General features: G+C 45.4%; 1 protein-coding gene and 1 long non-coding RNA gene across 4 annotated transcripts; one reads left to right on the plus strand and one right to left on the minus strand.

Annotated features, from left to right (window-relative positions):
• Positions 1 to 492: 492 nt before the first annotated feature.
• On the minus strand, positions 493 to 1,765 carry LOC140701106 (uncharacterized). The gene is made up of 2 exons (XR_012079944.1): positions 1,633 to 1,765; positions 493 to 759 (listed from the first exon to the last, which is right to left on the minus strand). It is a non-coding gene; the product is annotated as an uncharacterized lncRNA (long non-coding RNA).
• A 102-nt stretch (positions 1,766 to 1,867) lies between these two features.
• Positions 1,868 to 12,536, plus strand: CCNA1 (cyclin A1). 3 transcript variants are annotated; one of them, XM_072976133.1, is made up of 9 exons: positions 1,868 to 1,956; positions 3,141 to 3,326; positions 7,377 to 7,623; positions 7,816 to 7,940; positions 8,345 to 8,568; positions 9,672 to 9,876; positions 10,792 to 10,905; positions 11,823 to 11,956; positions 12,272 to 12,536. In XM_072976133.1, the coding sequence occupies exons 2-9, from the start codon at positions 3,162 to 3,164 to the stop codon at positions 12,321 to 12,323; spliced, it is 1,266 nt and encodes a 421-aa protein (XP_072832234.1). In that variant the 5' UTR covers positions 1,868 to 1,956; positions 3,141 to 3,161; the 3' UTR covers positions 12,324 to 12,536. The 3 variants fall into 3 exon arrangements, with proteins under 3 accessions (XP_072832234.1, XP_031540480.1, XP_006210169.1); XM_031684620.2 differs by lacking the exon at positions 1,868 to 1,956 and adding an exon at positions 2,105 to 2,319; XM_006210107.4 differs by lacking the exon at positions 1,868 to 1,956 and adding an exon at positions 2,480 to 2,652.
• Positions 12,537 to 14,229: the final 1,693 nt, after the last annotated feature.

Here is a 14,229-nt window from a genome sequence, read left to right on the forward strand (position 1 = left end):
TGAATATCTGAACTTATATGGACACACATATGAGACATACATAAATATCAGTTCATCTGAATTACTCTCCAATTTAAGACCTGACCAGAGGACTACTGCGATTGAATACTGAATTCTAAGGCAGCACAATAAAATCACAGGCCACAGTTTAACAACATGGATGGAGAGAGAATGATGGTAACATAGAATGATAATAGTTCACATGCATTAAGGCCATATTAGGCTGCAGCAATTCATATGAGAGAGGGTAGGGGAAACAGGTATGAAATAATTTGAGGATCCCGTCTGGTTAAGAGTTATTTTCTTTTTTGAAGGCATTTTTCAGACTAAAGGCAGTTGAGAGGCCACAGACATCTTAGTAGCCTCCTCTTCTGGTCCAGACAAGATTTAAGCCAGGTCACCCAACTTCAAAGGGCTGCCCCTGCGGAAGCCCAGCGCTACTCTTTCCCTGCTTGAGCTTCAATCTCAGAAAAGAGGATCAAAACGGCAGACTCCAGGAACAAACACTGCACTGGCCTCTTTGTTTTGGAAGAAAGGCAAAGAGTACGAGATTTTCGGTCACTTTGTCGAGGAAACCACATCAGAAGGGATGTACAGAGGGTGAGGTCACGTGAGTGCTGGGCAGTCCTGTCCCCGCCGAAGCAGCCCGGGCTCTCGGCCAGACTTGCTCGCGTCCCCAACGGAGTTCACTGCTGAGGCCATCAGTGTCCCCAGAAGATCACAACAGCGTCGCCAGGTTGGGGAGGGCTCCTGGAAAGGCTTCCAAAAGCGGCGTGAGGCTGAGGCTAGAGGAGGGCAGAAAAGCTCCTTCCCTCCACCAGATAGAGGTATCTTGCAAAATGGGGCGTCTGGTGCCTGCCTGCATCCGACCTGGCTGTTACCACAATCAAGATGTTACCAGAGCTCCTGTGTTGCCTTCATATTCAAAGGCACAGGAATTCCGGGGTGCAAAGGGATTGCTGCTTTCCAGTGAATTAAAGTTGCTGGTAAATTTATACAAATTAGTTTCATATTGAACAAAATCCGTTTCTGCGCTCCTCCTGCACCCAGCACGGATTTCCAAGATGCTTCCCAACTTCCTCTTAACGTCTGACTCCAACAAACGCTTTCATCCCCACTTTCTGTTGAAATACTTCAATTTTCCCATTAAAGTAATTCATACCCAGATCGATGGGTGAACACGTTAATAAAGAACACCTAAGAGATTTTTGGCAGGTAAGATTAACAACCATTTCCATTCAAAATAAGGAAGAAAGCAGTAACTAACCATTTCTTAAAATGGCCCTTTGGATGGTTTCGGGGGTCTGCTTCAGAAATTTAGGGATGGGTGTTAACAAAAATAGAAACAGACAAAAGCAGAAATGTATATGCGATGTGTGTGTGTACATAACATTTAATACTTTTTAAAAAACTCGACTTGCCAGTTACCTCTGCAGGCGCCAGAGCTCCCTAATTTCCAAGGGCCCTTTCTTCCCTTACCCCTTCTCTACCCTCACCTCTACCTCCATGTTAAAGCTCCTGGTTTCTCCCTGCACCCCGCCCTGCTTGCTCCCTACCTGATGCACCCCGGATCCAAGGATTTCCCTCCTCACGTGCCAGCCCACCTGCCCAGCCCCCAGTTCCAAGCCTCACCACTGTCCCACTCAACGTCCCAGTCCCCATCGCTGCCACCTGCGTTCCTTCCTCTTCCTGGGTCACTATCTCGGCGTTCCTGGACCTGCTCCACACCGTGGCTGCTGGAACCCGTCGGGGAAGACCTCTCGTGGGGACTGCGAGCACCACGTGCGACCCTAAAACTCCAGATCTCCTCTCCCGCCCTACCGGGCCACATGCACCAGAACCCAGGCGGGCCACCCAAAATGAGCGAGGACACGGCGTCACCACGGATTAGGAGGCTCCAGCTCAAACTAGGGGCCAACCCGCTGCTACTTGTCCTCCTTCTGGGAGGAGGTGGAGGTGTGTGAGCCGGGGAAGGGTTGCGAGCCGCGCCCTTCGGCGGGCGCCGTCAAGGTGCCGCGGCCTGCGCTGCCCCGAGGGCGCCGCGTAGCTCTCCCGAGCCAAGGTTCTCAGGAGCGGGCCGCGGAAAAGACGTTAGCGGGAGGAGTTAGCGGCTGTTGGGAGAACGGGTTCAAGGAAACAGTCCCTTCCAAACCCCGGCCATCGCGGGGTGGGCCGCCTTCCTCCCTCCCAGGCCGGAGACGCCTGCCACAAGGGGCGCGTGTGCCCACGGCGACCGCCCGCCCGGGCATGCCCGGGCAGGGCCGCGCAGGAGGAGACGGGGGCCGCCGGTTGGCGGTGCATCGGCCCGGAGCGTGTCAGGTGAGGGGGTCGCCATAGCGATGCGGCCCCGTAGCCCGCGCGCCTGCAGCGGTCGGCATGGAAACGGCCCCCAGCGGGGACCAGGAGCGCCGCTGATTGGTCGATTCAACAGACGCGGGCGGGGCAGGGGTTGAAAGTAATCAGCGCTGAGCGCCGGGCAGCCACTGCTGGGAGCCCGGCGCCCCGGCTGGAATCTATTTAACACCTCGGTCCCCTTCCGCCCCGCCCCCGCCCCGCCCCCTCAGGCGGCCCCTCACTCCCAATCCTCGTGTGCGCTTGCTAATTGTTCCAGACAAACATCAAGATATAAGGCCGAGAAGAGCGAGGCCCGCTGTGGGTTCCAAGCAGGTTTTGGGGTCCTCTGTCTTGTGGGAGGAGGGCCGTGGAAGAGAACTCAGCTTGTCACTTCGGAAGGGGGCGTACTTTCCCACAGTGATGTATCTTGGGTCATATGTTTGCAGGCAGGAGGATGGTAGGGTGTCAGATAAGCATCATAGCCAGGAAAGTCACAGGCTTGTAGGTTTGGTCTCCCCGTTAACCTAGGGCTTTAGTGTCCTGGCTTTGACGTTTGTCTGATGTCTCTCTCCTTCCAGCCGTTCCATACCCAGGTCTTGGAAGAAAGCCTGGGGAGATTCAAATCACTGTTTTGGTTCAAAGCAGCTTTGATCGCTTGTACGGTGGCTCATGCCCTTTCAGCCCTAATAACTGTAGGAAAAGCTATATGTCTCTGCTCTCTCTTCTAGGGATTCGCTGCATCTTTGGAGCCTTCAGTGGAAGACTCTGACTAACCGGCTTGTCTGTTTCTCCTTCCCCGAGAGCAGCAGCCTGTGGAGACTGAGGCTATGCATCTCAGCAGCTCCAAGAGCGGAGCAGTGCTGGGTCCAGATTCCCAAGGTCCTGATGCCTGTCAAATGATAACCAGAGCCCAGCTCGGCCAGGATCCGCCACAAAGAACAGTACTAGGGGTGCTGACTGAGAATGGGCAGTACAGGAGGACCTGTGGCCAGGTAATGACTGAGAAGTGCTGGGAAGGCTGCTTGTGAAGAAGGGCTGTCCTGTCATGGAGGGAGGTGGATTTCTCTCACGGTTTTACCTACCAATTCCCCTTGAGTATTCTAACCCTGGAATCTAGACTACAGGGACATTGATTTTTTTTTTTTTAAAGATCACTTTGTCTGGTTCCTTTTCCAGATAGAAATACTGAATAATTTTCTCTGTCATTTTCCCAGCATCAAGGAAATAGGTCTAGGAACTGTTTAAGTATGTGTAAAGTCATTTAAGTTGTGGGCTAAAAGGAAATGTGAATGCCCCCAAATGAACTATGGAAGTGGGGCTCCCCCAGGTTGGAGTGGTATTCAGACTGATCTGGGCTGGGCCTAAAGCATTATGGATAACCTTTGTTACATTAGTTGGCGATGGTGTTAGAATCAGGATTGGATCAGGCTAGAGCAGATTACTTCAAAATGCATGCTTTGAAAGTAGACTTCTCCCCAGGACTGACAAAGGACAGTTGGGCAAACAGATCACAGGCCATCTGATCTTAGTTGCTTGAGCTTAACTGATCATAGGTACCTCCCTTACCAGATTGGCAACAAATTCAGACACTTAAAATGCAAATGAGGGGTTTGGATCCTTAAGAATGGATTTTGAAAAAAAAAATCTATTATGAAAGAAAAAAAAAAAAAGAATGGGTTTTGAGATTAAAAAAAAGCTTCCTCAAGTCTGTTATTAGACAAGCCTCTCATAACCATGCCTTAAGCCTGTATGGTGCATCTGTAGTGGAGTGACGTTGGCAATAGTACCGTGAAGTAGGTAGGCAGATATTCTTTCCATTTCATAAGTGAGATAATTTGAGACGTTTAAGAAAGCCACCCCCACCCCACCCCACCCCCCGCCGAAAAAAAAAAGTCATGATGGAGGCCAGATCAGAAGCTCCTCCTTATCTACTGACTGTTCAAGTCATCTGTGTTTTGGTGGCATCTGATTAGTGAGAGAAAAATACCCAAGGTAATCTGTTTCAAGCTTTGGAAAAAGTTGAGTAAAGATGGTTTTAAGAGACTTAATGTGCTTAGCAATGTTTACTTATTTAAACTTCAAGTCTAAAACCTCTTAAAATCGGCAGTTATGCCTATGCTGAGTGGGCTCACTTTAAATTCATAACCTTTAGTTAACACTCTTATGTTGCCTGGTGCTACCTTTACACTCCTGTATATTCCTCTGCAAACTTCTTATAGAAATCTGTTTTATACTTTCCCTTTTCTCTCTATCCTCCACAGCCTCTATCTCCACCCTTACTCTCAGCTAATGCCTTTATATCCTATTTTCCTAAAAACGTAGATGCAACCAGAAGAGAATGCCCACATGTCCCCATGTACCATAGACTCTGCCATCCCCTCCTGCTGCACAGCTGATGTGTCCCTGGCTCTTATGCGAGGTGAACCTCCCATGTGTGCAGCACACCTTATGCCCTCCTGCCTCTTCAAGGATATCATTCTAGCAACTTTTCTTTCTCTTTGTAGATTTCTCTCCTCTACTAGGTCAAACCCAGAAGCATGCAAATCTATTGTGGTAATTTTTTCAACCTTAAAAACCTTTCAACTACAAAGCTCCTTGCAGCAACTGTCCCATTTATAGCAATATTTCTTGAGCGTTTGTCTATCCTGCTAGACTATAAACTCCATCAGGATGAGAATTTGGGATGTCAGGTTGTCTGCTGTGTTCCCAGTGTTTAGAACAGTGCCTAAACTTAGAAATACAAGTATTTGTTGAATGAATGCTCTTGTCATAATTCTTCTCTTATTCTCTTTGACTCAACTCTTAATCAGTTCCTTCCTTTCTTGACTGATTAGCAGCATTTGACGTTGTTGATCAGTCTTTATTGCCTGATAGTTTCCTCTCACTCAGCTTGGAGAACATGGCTCTCTGCTGGTTTTCCACTGAGCTCACTAGACATGCCTCCCCAGTATCTTGGCTCTTCCTTATCCAACCTCTAAAAGTTAGAGTGTGCCAGGGCTTAGTATCCAATCTGAATCTGCACTCCCTCCCTCCCTCAGCAATCGCTTCAAGTCTCCTGGCATCAAGTGCCATCCACCCGTTGATGACTCATTCTTTTACCTCTGGACCTCTCAGCTATGTTGCAGGCTCACAGAGTCAGCTGCCTTCTGGATGTCTCCACTCATATCGTACAGTAGGCATCTCATAGTGCCGCAAAACCGAACACCAGCCCTGGCCTCACCCTGCTCTCCCCAAAGTCTTCCTCATCTCAGGAAATGGAATGTCCATCCTTCCTGTTACTCAGCCCCCAAAACCTTTGTCAACCTTGACTCTTCTTTTTCTCCCAACCCCACATCTAATTTGCTGAAAAAATACGATTGGCTCTACTTATGAAAAAGTCTAGAATCTCATTTCTCATCCTTCCTGGTCTAAACCTCTGTTGTGTCTTACCCAGAATCCGCAAGTTGTATGACTGGTCATCTTACTCATCCTCCTTGCTCTCTGTACCCATACATGGCCGAGACGATCCTTGTAAAACATAGGTCAGATCATGCCACTCCTTTGCCCAGAACTCTGCAGTGGCCGCCCATCTCTGAATAGGAACAGTCCTTAGATGGCCTGTGGTAAGGCCCACGTGCTATGGCTTCTTTTTTCTTTTTGATTTCGACTCCCTCTCTCGCTCTGCCCTGTCTGCTCCTTGCTGTCTCTGAGACACACTTCAACGTCAGAGTGTTCATCCATGCTGTTCCCTCTGCCCAGAATGCTCTTCCCCCTTCTGTTTGTGTGACTTACTCCTTACCTTGTTCATATCTTTGCCCAACTCTGTCCTCTTCATGTTATTATTCAAAGCACTTATCACCGCCTGACTGACAGTATCTTTTCTTGTTTGTCCTCCCCACCACACCACCAAACTCCATGAGGGCAGTCCTTTTTGAACGTTTTATTCATTGCTAAATGGGGACCTAGAATAGTGTCTGGCACATAGAGTATGTTCGGCAAATCTTTGTTTAATGAATATATGTCTCAATCCACGTACATTTATATCTCTATGTAGCAAAAGTCAAACTTGGTAGTAATTTAGAGTCATAGTTATCTGGCTATAATAACTTCTGATTTGGGCCCTTTATAGTCCCTGTGATTTTTTTCCCCCCAGTATTACATAAAGCACTTTTTGTTTACTAGACATTAGCTACATGTTTAACTTGCTAGATGGAAGGGAAAGTTGTGGAGCCGCATACTAACCTGGAAGTAGCCTCAACAGTAAACACCAAGATTAATTACAAACAAGAAAAGGTTAATGCAGTAGCTCCACCCAGTATTTGCATAAAAAGAATGCAGATTCATAAAGCCTGCCCACCTGTCCTGGCCCAGCTGACCTTCAGGCCATCCAACATGATTCACCTTAATGGGCAATGGTGTTTGATTCATTCCCATTGTTCCCATTGTTAATTGCGCAGGAACCAGGGAGAAGCAACTGAGGGTTAGGTTTCCCTAAGGGTGATTACATTATGTCATGTAATAAGATTCTCTGGCTTGTGAGAGAATTTAGTAGTACAGATTTCTAAAATCATCACGTTTCTAAATAACTGGGTATAAAAGGGAACTTTACAGGGGCTTGTTGACCAAAAGTTTACTATTTAAGGAGGACTGTAGGAACTCTGTAAGATGTGTTAGGAACCACGCTGGGTTGGTATAAAAGTGTGTAATGCTACAAGCGCGACAGCCGATTCCACAGTCCCCCCCACGTGTGGTACCTATCTCACTCTGGAAGTCAGCTCTTAGCTTTTCTTTTTTTTCTATCATCTTGAGTTTTCTTTGATAAATATGTGAGGAGGATGACAAATTTTAGGTAGCTCTTTTCCCAAATGTCAAATGTAGACAAAGATAAGGGAGAAGTCATTTTGGGGAAGCTTCATTTTCTGAAATTAAACTACAGACATAGATATTTCAGTGTAAGATTCTGCTCGTCTTCCCATCCTGCTGGTTTGAAATCACAGGGGATTTCTTAGCACCTATGTGGTCTACAGGGTGGCATCTAACAAAAAAAAGTAACCCTTTTCTAGGGGCTCACAACACTCAAGTGTTTCTCTGGATCAGAAAATGTCTGGCCTCCAGCTGGAAAGACAGCGCTCTCCGACCATGGAGTTCACGTGCCCGCCAAGCAAGGGTTTGACATCTACATGGATGAGCCTGAGCAGGGGGACAGAGACAGCTGCGTGGGGCAAGAGGGGATGGCGTTTGAGGAGCCCTACGAAGTAGACACCAGCACGCTCAAGTCAGACCTTCACTTCCTGCTGGATTTTAACACAGGTGATCTGACTCATGTAGGGTTGAGGGTCCCCTGTGTTCATAATCACCCGCAGTGTCCACTAGCATATAACTAGCAAGAGAAAACCATGAAGTAATAAATGATTTTCACAACTGCCTGCGTGGAGGGTTAGTGGATGGAACCTGTGTTTACAAGTTAAATGTCTTAACCCGATAATGTTAACTCTCCTGCAGTTTCCCCTATGCTGGTGGATTCATCTCTCCACCCGCAGCCTGAAGATGCATCAGATTTTGGTACAGATGTGATAAATGTGACTGAATATGCTGAAGAAATTCATCAGTACCTTAGAGAAGCCGAAGTGAGTTTTCCTAACTTCCCCGATTTCCAGCACCCCAAGCACTTCCTGTTAAGACAGTTATAAGCTCTTGGCCACAACCATTAGTGAATGGCATTCTTGTGACATCCAAACCTAAGAATGCTGTGAAAATCGTGAGGTGAGTAGCAAGTAGATCCTATCTCTGTGACCCAGAGGGTCTGTATATTAAGAATTTCACTCTCGGGAATGGCCATCATTGCCACTTTCCACCTCCTTTAAGTTATTTATTAACTAATTGCATTACACAGAGCCAGGATTTCACGCTTTCTTCCATGCCACGGTAAAGATTTCTTTGGCAATGAGCTTTTTCAAAACAGCAGCTGTACTGTGGAGCGATCTTTCTAACAAAGCAACTATTTAAACGTGAAAACTCTTTCCCCTAACAGGTAAGACACAGGCCCAAGGCGCACTACATGAAGAAGCAGCCAGACATCACGGAAGGCATGCGCACGATTCTGGTGGACTGGCTGGTGGAGGTGGGCGAGGAGTACAAACTCCGGGCGGAGACCCTCTACCTGGCCGTCAACTTCCTGGACAGGTTCCTGTCGTGCATGTCTGTTCTGAGAGGGAAACTGCAGCTCGTAGGAACGGCAGCTATTCTGCTGGCTTCGTAAGTGTTCTGCAGCTTGAATAATGAGGGACTTTCAGCCTGTCTACACACTCGATTTCCGTTCCCATTTATTGAAGAAACGCAGTGCTTGACAATGAAAGCTTGTGCATGCCTCCTTTGAGAAAATATCATTTTTACGATATTTACTGAGAAGCTGAATCTTACCATGTGTTCACTCTTCAATTGAGATGTTTAAGATCCTCTTAACAGCAAGTCCCATATCATAAGGAAGGCAGCCCTCGGCTCCAGTTAAGGATCTAATGTAACTGTTTTGTGGTGTAGTCTTTTACTTGTATTCTATTGTGAGTAAAAATTCCTATTTAAAGAGACTTCAGTTATAGAAAAGCCTGCTTCCTGATCTAGTGAGTGACCCATAATAACCCAGTTTATTTGGTCACAGTGAATAAACTAGTCTAGCTGGTTCCTGTTACTATCAGTCATTCATAACGATACCTAATTATGTAGAAAAGGGCTGGTTGTGGCTAAGCTTCTTTTGAATAAGTGACCTGCTGGTGAGTAGTGGTATTTTTTCTGTTCTCGTCTGAGACGTTATACGTATTAATGCCAAAAAATTTGCAAAAATTTCTCTACAGAAAGGAGAAACAAAAGCAAAAGCAAAGAATTGGTAACAGTGAAGTTGTCCCAGTATCTTTCTCTTGGATATAGAGCATCTCTTGATAATTCAATAGAGAAAGCTGAACTTGATCTTTTTTTAAAAATACCTAAGACCTAAGGCATTTTTTTCTACCACTGTGTTCAACATAACATTCTTTCCCACAAGATGAAGTCTATAGACATAGGAGGAATTTACCTGTATGTCTGCCATTGTGAATCTTTCAGCATATCAGAGGCCCAAACCTAAAATTCTCAGTCTGAAATTGCTCCTTTACTAGTCCTAGCAGTGAGTATGACGTATCCTTGTAATACGCATGCTCTCATTCTGGAAACCAGCTCCTAATATTTTCACAGCCCTGTACCATTTAGCCATTTGTTAAGTGACATTTAAGTCTCCAAGGACCAGGTGACAGGCATGGTTGTGAGCACCCAAGAAGGAGAGCCACAGGGTCCAAGCTTCACTTCCCCCAACCCTTTCCCTTTCACAGGAAATATGAAGAAATATACCCACCAGAAGTAGACGAGTTTGTCTACATAACCGATGACACTTACACAAAACGACAACTGCTGAGAATGGAACACCTGCTCCTGAAGGTCCTGGCTTTTGATCTGACGGTGCCAACCACCAACCAGTTTCTCCTTCAGTACTTACGGAGGCAGGGAGTGTGCGTCAGGACTGAGAACCTGGCCAAGGTATGGCATGGGACTTCCAAGAACTCTGGTGCCAAGTTGGGCAAAAAAACCAGCCTCCTTCAGTTTCTGCCTTTCTTTTCAGTCCTTTGCCTTGGGCCCAGAAAAGCCTTTTAGCAATTGAAAGAGAGCTAACATTAAGAATGTGACTATTGATTGTGTTTGGCAGACATGGGTTGCCTAATCACAACTCTTAAAGAAATGTCAGGTTAGAAACTGTTCTCTTGTTGTATACAGACCACATGCAAGCACACACTACCCTTGGGTTTGTAGAATGGGAACAAAATAAATATGGTTTGATCTAGTTCTAATCTCATCCTAACATGTTAAATAATAAAGCACTATTTGGTTATAGAACTTTAGTTAAGGTACCATAAGAATTGGTTTGGAAAACGAGGTTTCCATTTATAATGATCTAATATATCTGGTGTTTCTATGCTACGCAAAGAGCAATAAGGATGTCTGTATAGATCTCCCAATGCGTGTCTTTTACTCTGATAAATTCCCACTGGTACTGTTCTAGTCTCTGAACTACATGCATTTGCCTGATAAATCGACAGCTTTAATGTGGACATATTTTTGCCTTTGGCTGAAGGCTCTAGTCCACTTCGGTGGCCAGAGCGATGCTACTTGACCAGCATAAACCTGCACTACTCATGTAAGTCACCCATCACATATACTGTTTGGTCAGCCAAATACTTGTGTATTGCAATTTATTACAACATAAATGTTATTCCGGTTATGGACAGGCATGGCAATCATTCACCCAGCGAATAATTTTGGGCATCTGTTTCTGTGCTCATCACTAAATGTAGGTTGAACAAAGATGACACAGTTTGTTCCCTTGACATTTCCAGGTTTACTTGTGACCTTAGTCAGGTTCCTAATTCCAATGAGATTTTTCTCTCTTGTGCTTAGTACGTAGCAGAACTGAGTCTCCTTGAAGCTGACCCGTTCTTGAAATATCTTCCTTCACTGATAGCTGCAGCCGCTTACTGCCTGGCAAACTATACTGTGAACAGGCACTTCTGGGTAAGATTCTAATGACTTTCTTCTAGGTGAACTGCAAAGACTATCTCAAGTCTGTTCATTAATGCACAAGGCTTTGAATGGGCTGGCCTCTTACGAGCAAGGCTTAGTTCAATAGGGAACTGGGTGTCTTGCCAGCATACTACACCATGCTGCTGAGTGTTGCGGGGCCCTCTTCATGGCTTTGACCCAGTGGCTTAGCCCCATGGGGAGGAGAAGTTGCCAGAAAGTCAGGGAGATGGTGGTAGAGATGGTGGTCACTCACTCAACAAAAGCAGGCCTGGAAACCTCAACACCCACCCTCACGCAAGGAGGGCCTCTAGTATAAGCGTCGACCGCTTCGAGACAAAGATGTGGACTTTTCCTCTCAGTGTAAAAAAAAAATCTGGATCCAAGTAGGATGGTCAAAAGGTTGTATCAGTCTTTCAAGGGAACAGGGCAGTTCGCATTGCTTTGTGGCCTGTGACGGTTAGCAAGATGGAAAATGGACCCCCAAGATTTGGTTCTGGAGGCTCACTTTTCATGCTAAAAGAGTGGAGCATCACCCACTTTTGTTTTCTAGGGTTCTTATTTCTTACACTGCTTTTGGCGAAGAATCTTTCATAGTCTATGTAAATAGAATGTTCAGGTAAGTAGAGGCTCTCTAGGGGCCAGTAAAAATCCTGCTCATGAGAGAACAGATTAAGTAAACAGTCCCCAAGCTGAGCATTAAATTGTACAATATGAGCAAATTTAGAACTCTGACTGTTCTTCCTAATATCTTATTTCTAAAGTCTCTGAAGGAGGATTATGGTTTCTTTTGGGATGAATATGGATACTTACTAAGTGATTCATGTCCTTTATTTCACAGTTTTCAGATTTTTGCTACCTTGTAAAGATGCATGATGCAGTTTTCTTCTTTTGTCTTTCATCCTGATTAGCCAGAAACCCTTGCTGCGTTTACAGGCTATTCATTAAGTGAAATTGTGCCCTGCCTGAGTGAGCTACATAAAGCGTGCCTCGTTATACCCCACCGGCCCCAGCAAGCAATCAGGGAGAAGTATAAGACTTCAAAGTAAGTTCCTGAAATTGTCCTGTCCACGGTCACTATTTAAAGCTTGAATAGGGTATAGTAATTTCAGAATTAAAAACTAGAACAGGTTGTCCTGATTTGTACCTGATGCTAAGCTGGAAACGTAGGGTTGCACGTCAAAACAAGAAGATCAGTCTGGAGGGGCCTAGAGTTACAGTTTGTCGGCCTGCAGTACATATAGTCAGCCAGGTCCTTCCTTTCTCGTAAAACTGCTAGAAAGATTTCTGCGGCCTAAGTGACATTTTAAGACACCGAAGTCTTTGGCTGGTGCTGAACTTGCCTTGGGTCTCATTTCAGGCACCTGCACGTGTCCCTCATGGAGCCACCCGCAGTCCTCCCTCTGCAGTAAGTTCTAGAACTGAAGCACTTTCGGAACTTCACCTCTGGATCAACACAACTGGTCTTAATTTACACAGGTTTCTGCAGGTTGGGTCAACTAGTGTTGCTATGACATAGATGACATGTATTTTTTTTAAATGTAAATGTATTTAGGTTCCCTTAGACGTTAGTAGCTTGTAATATAGTCTGACAGTGTCTAAAGAATAAACAGCTTGTCTTCTGACCATGTGTGATTTACTGATTACCACGGCTGGCATACTTGTCTGGAATTTTAGTTGAGAGTAATTATAAATGTCATCTCTATTTCAAGAATTCGTCTAAGTTGTTTTTGTAAATCTGGCACACTGTTAGGATTACATAGAGGAATCCAGAGATTTCTCATGCTTGGTAAACGGCTACCTGGACGCTTTTTCCTTCCTGTCTCTTACTACTCATATAGCTCTCTGCAGACTGGGAAGGGCAGAACTCCAAGCCTAGACAGAGTAGAGAAGGGATGGAAGCAAGTACTGTCTATTCTAGCTACCCTGTTGGGCCCTGGGGAGTAAAGGCAGTGGGGTTGAGGACTAACTGTGGTCAAGTGCCCCTGAGGGGTAATCTACATTTAATCCTAAATCAGGGATGTGATGCTCATTTGGTAAAGGGACACCATCATGTCAGCGTTCAGTGTTGATCTAGTTACCCACCAAGCATATATTTCGGCCTTAGAAAATGCTCAGAGAAGTAGAAAAAGAAAATTTTACCATAGGATGGAACTTCAGAATAATTAAACTAACCCCTCATGTTTGTCCGTTGGGAGATATCTGTGCTAAACGCAGCCCAAGCTCAAATTATTCATGATCCTACAGTTCAAATCACTACACATTCCCACATGGCCCCTTTCAGCAGCACCTAAAGAGTATACAAGAGGAGGAAAACTGAAACAAACACATGCTTGTCTGTAACTTTCTTTCAAAGATTAGAAGGAAAATCAAGAGCCGACTTGGCCTTGAGGGAGAGTGGTGCTCATTTGGGACTGAACAGAAATTTTGTTAATCTCAAGATCAGCAGCCCTGGTCCAGGAGCCCTGAAGGGACACAAGCCTTGTGGCCAGGTGTGGCCAGGTTTGTCTTGCCTCCGGGCCTGCCCCGGGGTTGGGGCGAGAACCACAGATTTTCTTTACATAGAATAGATTATACCCAGGTAGGTTTTGGTAAAACGGGATTAGATGAAATTAACTCCAAATTTTAGGTTGGTTTCAAGCTCTAATGGAATTATCAATATAAAAATACAGCCCTATTTTACATATTTTGTGAAGAATTTTTTTGAAAGTTCCCAAAAGCTCTTAAAGAATTTTGGCATTGCCTTTTTTTTTCTCCCTGCATTCTCAAGGTAAGCATTCTCAAGGTATCTCCATTTCTGGTTCCATTAAAGAAGTTAGCATTTCCTTAAGTGTTTTGTGATTTATTGCATAAGTTTCACCAAGAGGAAAGGGGACACAGGACCCGTATCAATACTGAATCTTCTGTTTTTGTTACGCAATTAGCAATTTGTAATCTCACATCCTCACTTATGGCTGGGTGTGTTTCTGTTCACTGAGTGTGTATACACACATACACACACACACACACTTTCTCCTTTTGCACTTGGCAATGTAACAAACATGCTGTGTAGTCACCATAAAATTGCCCTCCCCTCCAGAGGCCAGTGGGAGAGGGTAATTCTGACTAAGACTTTGGGGGTAGAAATGCTGTTTGTCTCAAGCTTTAAGGATGTGAAGGACTTGGCCACGGAAGCTTCCTCTCATCCTCTGCCAGTTGGTTACCCTCCCTCCTGTGAAACCTGCCTGTCTCAAACTGCAACAGTCTTAAACTTGAGGCTGTTCGAGCAGGAGCAGAAAGTTTGAAGGTTGGCCACGAACTGCATTCTCTACTGAGAAG

This window comes from Vicugna pacos, chromosome 14 (genome assembly GCF_048564905.1).
Source record: "Vicugna pacos chromosome 14, VicPac4, whole genome shotgun sequence".
Classification (NCBI taxonomy): domain Eukaryota; kingdom Metazoa; phylum Chordata; class Mammalia; order Artiodactyla; family Camelidae; genus Vicugna; species Vicugna pacos.

Coding starts and splice junctions, on each gene's coding strand:
- CCNA1 (XM_031684620.2), top strand. CDS start 2,248: ATGCCCGGGCAGGGCCGCGCAGGAGGAGACGGGGGCCGCCGGTTGGCG. Junction 2,320..3,140: donor ATCGGCCCGGAGCGTGTCAG/GTGAGGGGGTCG, acceptor CCCCGAGAGCAG/CAGCCTGTGGAGACTGAGGC. Junction 3,327..7,376: donor ACAGGAGGACCTGTGGCCAG/GTAATGACTGAG, acceptor ACCCTTTTCTAG/GGGCTCACAACACTCAAGTG.